The sequence below is a fragment of the Brienomyrus brachyistius genome, chromosome 13 (assembly GCF_023856365.1).
Source record: "Brienomyrus brachyistius isolate T26 chromosome 13, BBRACH_0.4, whole genome shotgun sequence".
NCBI lineage: Eukaryota > Metazoa > Chordata > Actinopteri > Osteoglossiformes > Mormyridae > Brienomyrus > Brienomyrus brachyistius.
In genome coordinates, this window is record NC_064545.1 from 18,422,943 (window position 1) to 18,438,445 (window position 15,503).

General features: G+C 41.6%; 2 protein-coding genes across 29 annotated transcripts; both read right to left on the bottom strand.

Annotated features, from left to right (window-relative positions):
• Positions 1–62: 62 nt before the first annotated feature.
• LOC125705905 (transmembrane protein 9B-like) lies at positions 63–2,731 on the bottom strand. Of its 2 annotated transcripts, none has more exons than XM_048972248.1 (5): positions 2,460–2,731; positions 2,033–2,124; positions 1,701–1,809; positions 1,092–1,226; positions 63–833 (listed from the first exon to the last, which is right to left on the bottom strand). In XM_048972248.1, exons 1-5 carry the CDS (start codon positions 2,550–2,552, stop codon positions 678–680), a joined length of 585 nt encoding a protein of 194 aa, XP_048828205.1. In that variant the 5' UTR covers positions 2,553–2,731; the 3' UTR covers positions 63–677. The 2 variants fall into 2 exon arrangements, with proteins under 2 accessions (XP_048828205.1, XP_048828206.1); XM_048972249.1 differs by lacking the exon at positions 2,460–2,731 and adding an exon at positions 2,255–2,371.
• Positions 2,732–4,509: 1,778 nt separating this feature from the next.
• On the bottom strand, positions 4,510–10,295 carry LOC125705902 (nuclear receptor-interacting protein 3-like). 27 transcript variants are annotated; one of them, XR_007381758.1, is made up of 9 exons: positions 9,936–10,295; positions 8,568–8,750; positions 8,362–8,444; positions 7,948–8,087; positions 7,787–7,839; positions 7,597–7,694; positions 6,363–6,894; positions 6,055–6,142; positions 4,510–6,010 (listed from the first exon to the last, which is right to left on the bottom strand). XR_007381758.1 is itself a non-coding variant. In XM_048972245.1 (7 exons), the coding sequence occupies exons 1-6, from the start codon at positions 10,098–10,100 to the stop codon at positions 7,599–7,601; spliced, it is 720 nt and encodes a 239-aa protein (XP_048828202.1). In that variant the 5' UTR covers positions 10,101–10,295; the 3' UTR covers positions 4,510–6,894; positions 7,597–7,598. The 27 variants fall into 27 exon arrangements, 1 of the variants encoding a protein (XP_048828202.1); XR_007381749.1 differs by adding an exon at positions 6,187–6,230 and having other exon boundaries at positions 4,510–6,142; XR_007381752.1 differs by adding an exon at positions 6,275–6,318 and having other exon boundaries at positions 4,510–6,142.
• Between the last annotated feature and the right edge of the window lie 5,208 nt (positions 10,296–15,503).

Genomic DNA, 15,503 nt, shown 5'->3' on the forward strand with positions numbered 1-15,503 from the left:
AAAGCTTCACTTCTGAGACGAGTAAACATGCAATATTTAGTAATCATCAAAATGGCAGCGTCTGCATTTTAATACTCCACATTTAATCAAGGTTTTACATTAGGTAACATATTTCATAAAAACACAGATTTTAAAGAAACTCAGAAAAACAGACGCATTATACGTTTCTCCAGTCATAATTTCAGTGGCATAAGCAGACTTCTATGGAAAGCTTGCAAATCCAGCTAGGGGCAATAATAAAGAAAAAGGAGTCTGCAGTTTTGTTTTTTGTAAAATAAAGTGCAACTGAACAAAATGTTTCAGTTATTTCGAACCCCAGTCAACAGTATTAATTAGTGCATTGAGTTTCACAAATCTGAAAATCTGTTTTATCCCCTCGATACCTTCTTGCTTGTAGAGAACGGACAGACATTTAACTCAACATATGGCAGGAAAACTAAGCAAAATCTATTGTAACCTATTGTATGTTCTTTTTAACAGTTCTTCACCCACGGTACTGAACGGATTTTACGCATAAATCAATCACTTTTCCTACATGCAATTTAGAAAGACCCAGCTGTTTCCATCATCATTTGCATTCACATGACAAAAAGAAAGTAGGGTGGGGGGGGGACAAGAGGGCATGGGACACTGTGTTGCAGCAATTCCCCTCCCTCTGTCCATCCAGCCGGCGTAGCCTAGCTGAGCACCACGTGCCGGTCGAAGACGGACTTGCGCTGCTCCTGTACTTGTCTCCTCCAGCGCTGCTGCGCGTGCTCCACCTTGTTCAGCACGTTGGGTCGTGCCCGGGAGCGGGACAGCACATCGTGGGCGTTGGCGAAGGGCTGCTGGTCCTGGGAACAGTGGACGTGTCAGTAGTGCTTCGTTTGAGCCACCAGACTCTGCGTTTCCATTTGTTCGCAGTCGTAAGAATATCGTCGGATAACTAAGCCCTCTCTGCTCGATCCACATTTCTTTACGTATCTTATGTATCAGCTTGTACCACCAAATGAAAGACAGAGTATGCCCTCTCATATTTGTAACAGAAACACAGAACACACGCAACCCGGGCGGCATGCGAAAGCTCTCTGCACATCGTCCCCAGTACATACCCCAGCATCGTCGTCGCTCTGAATGAGCTGCGAGTGCCCAAAGAGCCGCCTCTTCAGAACCGGCTCCAGCAGGGTCAGATACACCATATAGAGGAGCAGCAGACCCAGGACGGACAGGTAAATGATGATGGTGACCTGGAACAGAGAAGAGGGGGTGGGTCATTTCTGGGGGGTGGACTGGACAGGAACTCATCGCTTCAGTAAGTCGTTTTATGTAGGAATTTCTAAAATACTTTAACTCCGTCAAGATCAGTACTCATCCTGTATTTAACTATACGTATTGCATCTTAAAAGGAAATGTTGGTAGTTTTTGTTAAGTAATAAGGGTTAAAAACAAAATATTAAAAACTCCATAAGGAGGGAATTTGTCCTTTAGACATACAAATTAGATCAAGGTCCAGGGCAAAGCAGTTTTGGACGAACACTTTCGCAAAGTTAGTTTTGGATAAAAGTGGTCTCTCTCAGCATAATCACAATTAAAAAGCCCAACTTTGTTAAATACAAAGATGCCAACAACCAGAACACAGGCAGGACAATAAAGGGTTTCAAAATACAGAGGCACACTGCAGCAGTGACCGGGCACCAAAAGGCAGAACGGTGGATGCTTACTTTAATCGTGCCAGAACTCCTTTCCTCATACTTGCACTCGCATCTCAAACAATAGGCCTCCACATCTTTCCCCGCCACCGGCATGGGCTCCACCACATGCAAGCAATTACTGCGGGAACACAATGCATGCAGCGTGAGCAGCGCACACACATGCCCTCCTACTATGTTCAAAAGCCAAGAAAAGCATAATGCCATGAGATACTGTAAACGTAAGGGGCCTTGGCTAAGCCCTACCAATCAAACGATGACATATTGTATTACTTCGATAAAACATCATAGACCGCTTCATTTTTCTTTAATGAGAAACAGCAGCATGCAGGAAAAGCACATACCAGTCCTTCAGAGAGACATTCTGGTTGTAGATTTGTCCAAGGACATCTTTGTACGGCGGACAAATGCATTTACATCGGATGTCTTCAGAATTCTGTAAAGACATAAGAAAACTGCATCACGCCAGGTCGCATTAAAAATATTTTTTTACAACATATTTATAAGAAATAACGTCACTATATATTAGACTAATTGAATTAGTCGGGCATACTACATAAGCTTACTGAGAAGGTCATTACAATAGCGTAAAAGATGTAATCACTGTAAGTCTGCGTACAAAAGCGAATGGCAGCTAGCTAGTCTAAAGCCAGCGGCTAACTAAATGGGCTTTTGCGGGCAGGATCTATAACCATGTGATTACAGAAAGATTAGCAGATTAAAACAAGCACAATAAAAAATATACGGTAAACACTTAAACTGTCACTGTACCTTAGCATCTGTTACTGGCGCTGTTGCAAAAATAAACAAGAAACAGGCCAGTAAAAACAACCGAAAGCAGGTCCTAGTGCCTGTCTGGTCCATTGTCAACTCGACGATGATCTGCGATTTTACTAGATATAGCTATGCGCTTAAAATGTATTTATTTAAGCACAAAGAAAAAGTGCTGCGTGGAATTTCGATAGGTTTGTTTTCGTTGGACGTGTAATATCGCTTCGTAAACTGTCAAATGCTTCCGGGTGTTCCCGGTAATATTTCCCCCCGGAAACAAGCGACGCGGTCTACGCTGCCCCATGTCCTCTCTCCAATGTATGTATACCGTGGGCCAAAATGAGCTATACAGTGTATGTAAATGTTCTATTCTACCTAAGTAAAGCTTGCATTTTACAATTTTTTTTAAAGTAGTGAATTTAAAAGTATATTTTTTGTGCAAGTACTTTTTCCATTACTGATCAATATAGCCGGGATATTTAAGTTTAGTCTTATTAACATTTCACGTCTTGGTTAGAGGTAGAAAATAATAAAAGCACTCATAAGCCCTCTTTATCTCTCAGCGAGGGTCTGACTTACGCAACCCCCCTCCCCTCCCACATCCTGCCATCTGTGTCTTTGAGCACTGTAGATCACGCTGTGCTCCACCATGACATTTATTAGGGAGCTTTAATAACAAAGGAAAATGTGGTATTTCAAAAAGCTTCCTGATGCATCTGCAGCTCGCCAAGTTAGGACTCCGTGTCCATAAGGTTGTTGGTTTAAATCCTGTGGCCAGAGACACTGGCTAACCCTGCTCTCTGATCCTCAGCTGCGTGTCACTTTGGACAAAAGCATCTGCTAAATATATGTAAATGTAAGATAAATGTAATGTATTGATGCAAGACCCAATAATATATTGAGATCATGGGTTCCTGGACTTTCAGCCCATGACCCAAAATAACAGTACTGGAGACTTGCTACAACCTATTTCACTGACTGGAGGGGGGAGGAAGAGAGAGCTTTGGGAACCCCTGACCTAACTCACTGATGGTCCATCCTGCATCCCAATAATGAAAATTTAATCTGAAACAGATGTTATCCTATTCTCTTAACTTTCGTGGCCTTTATTGATATAACTGTAAAATATATTGTGCATCCAAGCCTGTTATGAATAAATATGTGCTAAGGCAGCCTAACTAAATGTTTAGTAAATTTCTCATCATCTCAGACTGAGTATTCAGCCGTGTACTTTTTCCGACTTATTTCCCCCCAAATAAAACGAGATGATTTGAAATATAATGTACACCAATTATAATTCTAGCCAATTACCTCCCACAGTAACATTTTCAAGTACATCAGTGGTTGAAATTCATTTTTAGGTTTCTCCAAACTTGCCTGTTACAGCATACATTCTTGTGGGAAAAGACCTGTATGTATCACTAAATATTTGCAAGTCAAAGTCCCCAGGAATTCTGCCATTTCCTCTATGCACCAAAGACCTAACCTGAAACTATTGGAAAATAGCCCTGCAGTGTAAGTAGATAATGTACAGTAAAGTATCACCACACCACATCTCTAGCTAAAACAATACCGTTTGACTTTTGTTAGTTGATTTACTCTTTTCTACAGTCCAGCACTACATGGACTTCAGGTAATAGTTTCCTGGAACCTATTAAATACCAGGAAAGGTGAGAGTACCAGGGATATGATAGACTGCAAGTTCTCTCACCTTCACCAGGCTTGTGACCAAAGGAGCAGAAAATTACATGCGCCCTGCTCACATTCATTACACGGCCCTGTGATGGTACCCGTGATTCAGCAAGTCGAGTCTGGGCTTTTATACACTGTTTGTCACATTGCAAATTGGTTTAGCCCACATGGGGAGTTTCAGAAAGGGTGAGACCAGGTCCACTGGCAAACGGAAATGAAACATTTCTCTGGTGCTTCAGTCCAAAAAAAAAAAAAATCTTCAAATCAAATGCATTAATCATATTGCAGCAATTAGACAAGCTGTTCATGAAATAACATGGAAGTCATTTTACTGTATATAAATAAGTATGATGGCTTTATTAATCCTTAACTCGATTCATTTCCTGAGCTCTTGTAATTGGCCCAGAGTGTGAACGTAACCACATCAAAAGGCATTCTTCAAAGTGACAGAGATCATAATCATAGAACCAATTGCAACTTGCCCTTTAGGGAGCAGAGCATTGAGACATGGCTGTTATTTATAAACACCTGGAAATCACACTATTCAGGATTAGAAATAGGTAAATTTTGTCCATCTGGTTGTCTGTAATTAAGATTTTGCCTCAGAGACTGGGCTCGTGTTGCGTTTGGTTGGTTAATTGTGTTTCCTATCCAGTCAGGCCTGACAATTATTTTTTAGCGGTTGTTAACAAGCTTCCTACGGTCTGTCACCCTGCACACACACCTGTTACTGGCCAGATCATTAACAATGACACCCACACATATTTATCTCATGGCTGCTTCCAGCAGCACCGCTCAGCCATTTAATCAGTAATTACTTCTGGCTGAATTTTGCTTACAATGTGACCCTGTACTGGCTAAGTGGTTATAGAAGATCAGTAAATGGATTTCCCTATTGAATTTCCTCCTGGAAATGTACAACCATAAGACAGGAGCACACCGAATGATTCCTTTGCAGTTCTAAGAATGTTCTGGAAATGTGTTGCCTCTGAATATGCTTTGTTATATGATGTGCTACGCTCTCTCCTCTGCCCTGTGATTGTGTAAGATAACGGATCAGTGAAGATTTTCTTTTATTCGTTTTAGGCACCAAATAACCACACACACAGGAGTTGAGTAAGGGTCGTTTTCAGAGGGATTATCTGATGCTGAAATTGTAATCTGTCATCTGGCTTCTCCATAAATAATAAGATAAAGATGCCAGTGACATAATCTCTGTACGTGAACATCACCAAATGTTTGGATCGTAATGGAAAAGCTGCCCCCTGTTAACATTCCCACATCAGTTTTACTCACATTAAAAATACAAGAATGTGATTCACTTACTGTATTGATAACATTGATAAATGCATCTATATAAATTGTACAGATTGACATCATTGAAAGTACACAAAATATGTATCATAAGCAATATACTACAGTACTTTATACAAATTACAAAACAACATTACTCATATTTAAGTGTGAAGATCAGTGTTAACGTTGTATCCCTATAAAAATACTATAGCAAAACTAGTGAGAAAGGTACAGCTTGTGTAAATTAGCAAACTATTGGTATCTAGTTATCCTAAAGCATCACATATAGCGGATTTACCTGTAGTTATAAAAATACTTCAAAAACATTTTAAAATACTAACCTTGACTGTGAAAACAAAAAGAGAAGTGCTGAACTAGACTAACAACTCAGTTGCTGGAAAAAAACTGTGTTCGTAGATGATGATGAATTAAGACGGAAGTCTCTTCATAACAACACAGATCCAATGCAAAACCTTCTAAAGGATGAACAGGGCAGGACTGCAGTGTGGAGATTTACACCTATCCTACACACAGGGGCAGGACTACAGTGTGGAGATTTACACCTATCCTACACAATGGGGCAGGGCTGCAGTGTGGAGATTTACACCTATCCTACACACAGGGGCAGGACTGCAGTGTGGGGATTTACACCTATCCTACACACAGGGGCAGGACTGCAGTGTGGGGATTTACACCTATCCTATACACAGGGGCAGGACTGCAGTGTGGAGATTTACACCTATCCTACACACAGGGGCAGGACTGCAGTGTGGGGATTTACACCTATCCTACACACAAGGGCAGGGCTGCAGTGTGGAGATTTACACCTATCCTACACACAGGGGCAGGACTGCAGTGTGGGGATTTACACCTATCCTACACACAAGGGCAGGGCTGCAGTGTGGAGATTTACACCTATCCTACACACAGGGGCAGGACTGCAGTGTGGGGATTTACACCTATCCTACACACAACACAGGGCTGCAGTGTGGAGATTTACACCTATCCTACACACATGTTCCTATAGCTACGTTTGTCCTATGAACAGTACACAACCATTTGTACAAAGCACTTGTTTTTCTAACTTGTTTGTTTTTTTGTTTTTACCTAAAAAATAACAGTACTGACCAATAATATTTGGATTATTTGGTGTTGCTTTGTAATATTACTATATGTATACATATAAAAAAAATCAACTTTACATAGAGTTCAGCTTGGCAACGGTGAGACAGGTGGCCATTTTTAGGGCAGTGAGCTCCTGAGGCAGCAGGAGCAGGACTTGAATGCGGACCTCCGTTTTTGACCTGGCTGGGTGACTCCTGTTTACTTTTCTGTGAAGAGACAGTTATTGCAGAGGGGGGCATCTTTTCATTCCTATGGCTAGAGGCCTCAAGATCTGTTTCCACACAGTATGGTGAGGGACCAGACTTCCTGGAGTCAGGGAGACCTAACAGATGAGGACAGGAAAAAAGAGATGTATGATGTGTTGCACCATATGTAGATCCAGTGGGAAATGAATAATGTACACACTTACTTAATGCATTAATTAACCCGTAACTAATTGTTAGTTAAGTACTGATCCCATGTTCATTCACCATTAATCAATCATGACAGTTCATGTATTTCATGGGGAAACCAGCGATTTGCTCATAATTTGTTCTTCAGTAGCAAACGAGCAAATAGTAATTTTTGCCCCCTCATGTGGTCTTACCATTAACTAATTAGTTAACTGTTAACTAATATAGTCTGAATAGAATATGTGAACTGTCGTGGTTTATTAATGATCAATGAACATGGGCTCAGTACGTAATTAACACTTAGTTACTGGTTAATTAATGCATTAAGTAAGCATGTCCTACTACATTGTTCATGTCCCCTCACAGAAAGTGTGACCCTTTTTTAATGGTTAAAAGCCATTAAGTGGACAAATTCAACTGAAAAAAATATTAGATACAAAATATAATAAATTCTGAGATATTTCAAAATTTCAGTAACAAAAATCCTTACATATTCAGATAATAAATACTATTTCATTATACTACTCTTGTAGTAAATTCCAAACTGTCAGAGACAATATGAACAGCTGATATAATAGTCTTTCAGTCACTATTACCACAATGAGACCAAAGTCTCAATCATCAATACGCACCATTAGTCCAGCAGTCCACTTCTGCAATCAACAAACTGGACTTGCTCCCTCTCCACCCTGCCAAGCACCAGCATTTGCTTTTCCATGTCAATCACGCACTGGAACAACGCAGTGAAAAAGCAGAACTATTAGAGTCATTATATTAATCGCATGCCTGAAATCAAGGGGAATCAAGGTAGTAAACTTTTACCCTCTGTGATTTCAAGGTTCTGGCACCGAGAGACATGAAAGGCTTCTCATGTTCTGCAAAGATATATTGAAATGACCTCAGTACAATGCAATTTAAGTGCAAATCTGGGGGGAAAAAATCAACCATGCAGTTTTTGTCATTGATTACAGACTTTGACCTACCAACGACTGTCACTGTGCACTCGATCTTCACTTGTCCGATTACCAGCGCGACTTTCTCGATGTGCCCCTGAGGCTGATAGTTTCGGCACAGTGGCAAGGAGTCCGTCTCAGTTTTGTTCATGTTCACTCTTTCCTTTAAGCTGAAAAAGACGGTACATTTCTAAGTAATCTTCAAATGGCTGTTACAGCAGCAAAAGCAGGACTTCATAAAAAACTTGTCATAGTTTGGGGCCAAAATAAATCCTTCAATATCCAAAAAAATTAATAGGAATATAATGTGTCTGTAAGGTAAGAAATAATTGTACGCATTGGTCTATATTTTTAATGCAAAATTTCACTTTATCCTTTGTCTTCGTTAACATTTAAACGACCCTACAATGAAGAAATCAAGCATTTGATTTATGTACTGCTCACCCGAGTCTTTCAACGCAGGCTGTGGACATGAGGTTGGCCTTGCAGCCAGTGTCAATCAAAACCTTCATCTCCCGCCCCCAACACTGAAGTGATAGAGAGAGATGCATGTCATCAGTTACTAGCACATCGGCTTTAAATGAAAACTATCGGCACGACAGGGAGGACGGTTAATTAAAGTCGCTCGTTTGCAGGCTGCTGTTGGGTACCTTGCAGTTCACAAGTACATAGTCGTCTTCCTCTGGCTGAATGAAGCTCTCCTGCTTTCCCAGGTGAGGCCCGATGCTTTGCAGTACAGGACCATTGTTAAGCGGTTTAACGCCGCGATTGTTCTGTTTGCATCTTGAAAGATTGGCGTCCATCAACCGTCTCTGTAAAATGTTATGCGGTTGCTGCAGGAAAAAAAAAACGAGTCTTCCAGTTGATGCATCCACGCATATATCTTCAGCATAAATCCAGTACTTTAATTGGTACCACCCTGACGACTGACATCCAAATCTATTCAATAACCATAAAACATTTTAAAAGACATGTTACATGCGCTGGTGAAATGGGTCTCCGTCTGTTCACCAGATGAAAACTTAAATACAAGGAAGAAGTAGTTACGTGATCATACATTAGATTTGCATGTTAAACATTATTACAAAAATAATGTAGTACTACGTTATTACTTATGTATTAATTAACCACAAACTAAGTCTTAGTTACATACTGATCGCTTGTTAATTTATCATTAATGAATCGTGACGCATGTTTTATCTCAAGCAGTTACTATATTTGTTAATTCTGTAAACCTTTGTGATCTACTGAAGGAATAAGAAATGAATAACAAGTGAAATACTGAGCTCGGGTCTTAAGTGGCGACTATATTTGTTTTTGGTTTGTACTTCAATAGTAACAGAGTTAATACAAAGTATTTGTGCCCCCCCCCTTCCCCCCACGATTTGCAATCCATACGTTAAGTTGCTCATATTCAGGTATTTCGCCCCCCATGCCTTCACCACCCCATTACTGACACACACGCAGGGCAGTGAGAGACCCCCGGGAGATATTTCATTGTACCCCCCCCCTCCCCCCGTCCTCTGCGGAGCCGCTGCTTCAGCACCATGACAGCCTTACGTAAGAATCTTCGCATCTTTGCATGTATAAATGAGCAGCTGGATTGTTAATTATCATTCAAAACAGACGATATTTACTGCAATTGTTCATCATACCGGAGTAAAACAGCTGTTGATGTTTACCAGCGCGTCAAGTCCATGAGGAGGCAGTAAATCTCCCGCAATAAAGGTCTTAGTGGGTAATAATCGTATATGAACGGCAAAGTAAAGTCAATCGTCACTTTAGATGCATGTACTAAAAAAGAAAATACATTCCCAAAATACTACATTTACAATATTTTACTTAAAATGTGGCGCTCTGAGTTTTTGTTATTAAGGCTTTTAAAGCTAAATTGCTCTTGATTTGCACCCTTCAATACTTCTACTTTAGTGACCAAGGACTCTGGGTGGCGTAGAATATAAACGTCGCCACCGACGATGCTACCAAGTTTATACATTTAGCAACAAAACCAGTGTTACCATTTCCTTAGAGGTTCCCAGTTTCTTGAGCCCGTCTAGGGGCAGTAGGTCGGCAGAGTCCTTGTGAACAAACTGCAAGGTTTGCTTCATCCTCCGTTGCTGGCGTATGGCTGCAGATTCCCGGTTCTCCATGTTCCCGTCACTCCGCATCCTGGGGTGAAGCATCGCAGCTCCGAGCGGCGGGGGAAGCCGGTGCGATCGCCGCTTTATATCAGCACAGGTGCGGCGTGTTGACGTACGTGACTCGTGTCGCACGATGACTAAGATCGAAGTCACCGGTCACATCAGACTTCAAGAAATGGGTGTAGCTTCGTGGGGGGAACCGCTAGCCTCAGTTCTGTTCTTGACACTATTGCGTCAAATAATCGATTATTTTTTTCTCTGTTACATAATACTGACTAGAAGGAGTTCCTTTATTAAGATTGATTTCTATTCAGAAAAGATGGGGAAGAATAGACATTTTCAAGTCACGACAGTAGTCATCGAAAAGTGATGACAGGTTTTATTCTGCCAAGGTTTCAGTAATATCTATTGTAGATTACAACATAACATCAAAATTCTGACTTAGTCGAAGAAAAAGGTCGAGTCTTTTGGTACGTTTGAGTACATAGAGGGTAGTAACAAGGAGTCACGAAAATTTATTACTAATCAGATGTGCAGTTAACCAGCTATATAATGACATCATAACACTGCTGCATGAAGCAGAATAATACTGCACGATGAATTTACACTAAAATGGGCAAAGGCAGAGTAAAAACAATTCTCCTTGTTAGTTGTTCTTAACTTTACCTTATATATCCAGGATTCCAAAAATACCTCTAATGGATAAATAATATAATTTAGATTAACTTTTGCTTATACAAATCAGTATATCAGTATCATAGCTACTATTTTACAATAGTATATTTTTTAAATAAACAAACGGGGGGGCGGGGGGGCGCATAGTGGCTCTGTGAGTGTGAAGTTTGCACGCCCCTCCCGTGTCGTCCTGCGGTTTCCTCCAGGTACTCCGGATCCCCCCCACAGTGCAAAAACATGCTGAGGTTAACTGGAGTTGTCGATTTGCCCATAGGTGAGCATCTGTGAGTGGATGGTGTGTGAAAGTGCCCTGCAAAGGGTTGGCCCCTCATCCTTGGTTGTTCCCTGCCTTGCAACCATAGCCTCTATGATAGGCTCCAGACCCCCTCAGTAGAACAAGCGTTTACACAAAGTTAATGGGTGGATGGAAATAAATGGGATGGTTTTCATTCAAATAGTCAACGGCAAATCATTGGTCTCTGTGTACTGGCCCTTTAAGGGGAGTGACACTAAGGAAGAAGAAATCAGAGTCCTCCATCTCTGTGAAACGAGCTGCAGGTGAAGGTTTCACTGTCCTCAAGACCCAGTTCCTCACTTCTGCAGCTCCCTGCCTCCGACAACCAGAGGAAGCTGGTTCCTAGCAAGCTCTCCAGTGGAACTAGCGGGCGGGGTCTGCTTCTGTGGCCAGGAGATCGCCGGAGAGTAAGAATGGAGCAGGATTTACACAGCGGGTGGATGTGGCACAGACACACCACTCTGCTGCAGGCTTTAAAGGTCACACTGGTCCTCAAGGTGCTCCAGCATCAGGTGCTTCTGTTTGCATCCTTGGCATGGCCTCTATCCACTCAACCTGATACTTTTCCAAGTGTGCTTTTGGGCTGCAGACGATCACGTGTGGCAGCTTGCGTTCATACTACATTTGGCTGCGGATGCGGGTGGTTGCGATCGGTGCTGCATACAGCAGTGATATTCCAGCAGACCAAGGGAGGCCAGATGTACTGCAACAAACACAAATACAAGCAGTGTAGTGAAATTGGTAACGCTGTAACTACAACAGCAACAGCTCTTCTTCCTCTACTCTTTTGTCGTTGACCGCTGATCTGTGAAAGCTGGTGCTGCCACATACTGGAAATACCTAATCAATTATCTTGCACGCGCGCAGTCGCGCAAGGTTTCCACTAGATACAAAAATCTGGCCTACATGCACACTGACCACAGCTGTCCACAGTCTACCTCTGATGACAAAAAGTACATTATGTCCCCTCGTCCACAACCAAAAAGCACATGTGGCAAAGTGAAGCATGCACGCATTGGGCGTATCAGTAAATATCAGGTCCGTTTCCCAGTAGTTCGCAATACAGTAATAAAGACAGAGACACAGTAATTTCACAATGGTTAATGAGACTCCGTTTTATGCCATTGGTGTTTTAAAAGCAATGAACTGACCTTGCAGTGAAATTATGTAACATTTTGTAAACCACCATGAGAACAATGTATGCAGTGGGATTGCCAAACTCTTGCCATTCCATCCATTTTCCAAACCGCTTATCCTATTGGGTCGCGGGGGGTTCGGAGCCTATCCCGGAAGCAATGGGCACGAGGCAGGGAACAACCCAGGATGGGGAACCAGCCCATCACAGGGCACACTCACACACCATTCACTCACACATGCATTCCTATGGGCAATTTAGCAACTCCAATTAGCCTCAACATGTTTCTGGACTGGGGGGGGGAAACCGGAGTACCCGGAGGAAACCCCACGACGACATGGGGAGAACATGCAAACTCCACACACATGTGACACAGGCGGAGACTCGAACCCGGGTCCCAGAGGTGTGAGGCAACAGTGCTAACCACTGCACCACCATGCCGCCCCTCTTGCCATTCTATATTACGGAAATAGAACTGCATTGCTTAGTTACATTAATTGTAACTCAAAAGAACGTTATCTATAGCTAGTCCTGTTTGTACAAAAAAGACAAATAGTCCTGCATCACTTTCTCCTGACTTTTTTTAAAATTGCACTTTCCTGCACTGGATTTAAAAATAACACTGGCTGATAACTGGAGCAGAAGTCCCACCAGACTGTGTAGAAATAGGATGCGTATTTATCATGACAGTTATTTACCTTCCTGAATCAGAGTCCTTAATATTCAAATAAATATTAAATAAACTAGCACCCGTTAATTTGTCTTTTTTAATTTTGAAGCACAAAAAGTAGGGACTGTTGCAGGTTTGTAAGACTGAGTGACAAGGTCTGCTTTCATGTGCAAATTGATTCTGCAGTCCTCTGCTAAGGAAGTGTCAGCCCCTGAGATGTGAGAAGTGAGTCTCACTGTGGTATCTTACCATTAAAAACTGACACAGCAGGCAGCAGTGATTTCTGCAGTTCGATTGAGATCAGCAGTAAACCTCTCTGTTCTGCTCAAGCTGCTCTCATCATTGCCCCAGGGAATGCAGAACATCATCTTCCCCCATTTCCTGTTCACATTAGTTAACATACATCCCAGCAAATATCTTACATGACTCGTTGCTCTCATGTAGGGGACATTTTTCATTGCTTTCCACACATAACTGCAAATGTGATTCATGTCATCACACATACCTCCTTAAACAGTTTGGCGGGGCCTGTTTATTTTGCACATGGCGACTGGTGTTCTGTGAAAAATCTGCTTCTGAACTGAGACATTAGCAAAGTGCAGGCATTGATTATGTGCACCGGCGAGTTTGTTGTTAAAATGATATAATGTACTAGTTAGTATAAGGCGCAAGTGTAAAGGTTCATATAGTGTATAATAATAATAATAATAATAACTATTATTATTTAGCAAGGGTATTTAGTTACATGACAGCTTAGGAGAAATGGCCGATCTTCATTCGGGAAGCCCTATTTTAGAAATTGAACTGCTAGAATACCAGTTAATAATAATTATTTTTTTGATTGTTGGAAGATGGCCAGTTCTTCCAAGTTGTGAAATGGCCAAGAAACTGAAAGTTCATCATTTTTGTTTTCAAGCAATACAGAGATCATGCATGAAACTTCACTTATTTCCTTTATTGTGGTGGTTGTAAAAAATATGTGAGAAAAATACAATGACGTCTCAGTGGTCTGTGAGCCAGTGGTCCATCCATCCAGGATTCATCACAGGGCATTTACATCATTTTAACTTACAATTTGGCAATTTCAGTTCAGTTTACACTCAGATACGGCTCCCAGAGGTGAGGCTACAGTGGAAACCAATAATCACCATGCTACACATTTCTATTTGGGTTCATTTAAGCTACAAATTGATGTTACAGACCCTGTGTACAATTGCTATGCAATTCCCATTCCCTAATAAATATATAAGTTGTACATAGAGCCTCGCCATTTCGCGTGGATATTAAATATCGCTTGCACAGTGCAGCGAAATAATCTTGAGAGTGCACACGAATCAGGAGCACTGTAAATGATGTCCTAAGTGCAGGCAGGGAAACCGTAATAAAAGTCCGGGCATAAATGCAATCAGCGCTTCAGCGCAAGACCCGAGACCGCAAACTAACGAAAAGCCGCAACCTCGATCTTTAGATCTGGATATTCTGTCATGCATTGCTACGGTAATGAGTTTCTGTAACGAAAAACCTCGAGTTCTGAGCTATAATTTTGGGATTACTTGCTAAACCCGCTTTCTGGAATACGGCCCTGTAGAAATGAGGCTTCGAACAATTTCTCTCTGGGATGGGCCGTGCAGCGTCTGCACGATTTACGTCACGGCAAACATAAACACTCACATAGAAAGAGACTGAGAAAAATGTTGTAGGAGAACCCAGACAAGTTCAGGAATTTTATGTTTTACAGCGGAATTCAGACTTTCAAATGAGATGAAAGCTGGATGCTCTGTATAGCAACACTGACACCTAGTGGAGAAAGGTGGTACGTGACGTTTCCCCGGCTTTTCTCTTAAAGCTGCAGGATTCTCTATACCACGTAAAAAAAACCGCTGAAACGTCAAAGTCTTTATCTGTCAAACGATCAGTATGGTACTGCTATCCGTAAAATGAAATGCTAGAGGTGATGCTCAAATATTTACACATACAAACACACATACCAAATACGTATAACTCGAAAATATAAATTAAGGGAAGGGGGAGAAGGTAAACAAGCAAAATAAAGTACGATAAATATAAAGGTATAGCTCATAAATAAATAAAACAGATCTTGTCAATACAGTGAGAAGGACCAGGTTGCAGCATGATTTTGGATCATGTAGGGAAACCCAGAGGAAACCCTATGACACGCGCAAACTTCAATGGCATTAGTATTGGTAGCAATTCTGTAATAATGTGAATTTAGAATAACAAGAATAAGTAAACGCATCAGCAGCACGTGGCTAATGAACTGTACCAGAGGACTGAAAATGTCAGCAGATGGCGCTATTGTATACTGACGAGACTCTATAACAGCTACATGTAATATCCACCAATCAGCCATAACATAAAAACCACTGACAGGTGAAGTGAATAACACTGATTATTTCATTACAATGGCACCGGTCAAGCAAGTGGACTGTCAATTCTTGAAGTTGATGTGTTAGAAGCAGGAAAAATGTGTGAGTATGGATCTGAGTGACTTCGATAAGGACCAAATTGTGATGGGTAGAAGTCTGGGTCACAGCATCTCCAAAGCTGCAGGTCTTGTGGGGTGTTCCCGGTATTCCGTGGTCAGTACCTTATAAATGGACCGCGTAACGCTAACCGTGACCCGGGGACAGGGTCATGGGTACACAAGGC

Coding starts and splice junctions, on each gene's coding strand:
- LOC125705905 (XM_048972248.1), bottom strand. CDS start 2,552: ATGGACCAGACAGGCACTAGGACCTGCTTTCGGTTGTTTTTACTGGCC. Junction 2,125..2,459: donor CGCCAGTAACAGATGCTAAG/GTACAGTGACAG, acceptor ATGTCTTTACAG/AATTCTGAAGACATCCGATG. Junction 1,227..1,700: donor GGAGTTCTGGCACGATTAAA/GTAAGCATCCAC, acceptor TCTCTGTTCCAG/GTCACCATCATCATTTACCT.
- LOC125705902 (XM_048972245.1), bottom strand. CDS start 10,100: ATGCTTCACCCCAGGATGCGGAGTGACGGGAACATGGAGAACCGGGAA. Junction 7,840..7,947: donor GTGCACAGTGACAGTCGTTG/GTAGGTCAAAGT, acceptor ATATCTTTGCAG/AACATGAGAAGCCTTTCATG. Junction 7,695..7,786: donor GAACCTTGAAATCACAGAGG/GTAAAAGTTTAC, acceptor GCGTTGTTCCAG/TGCGTGATTGACATGGAAAA.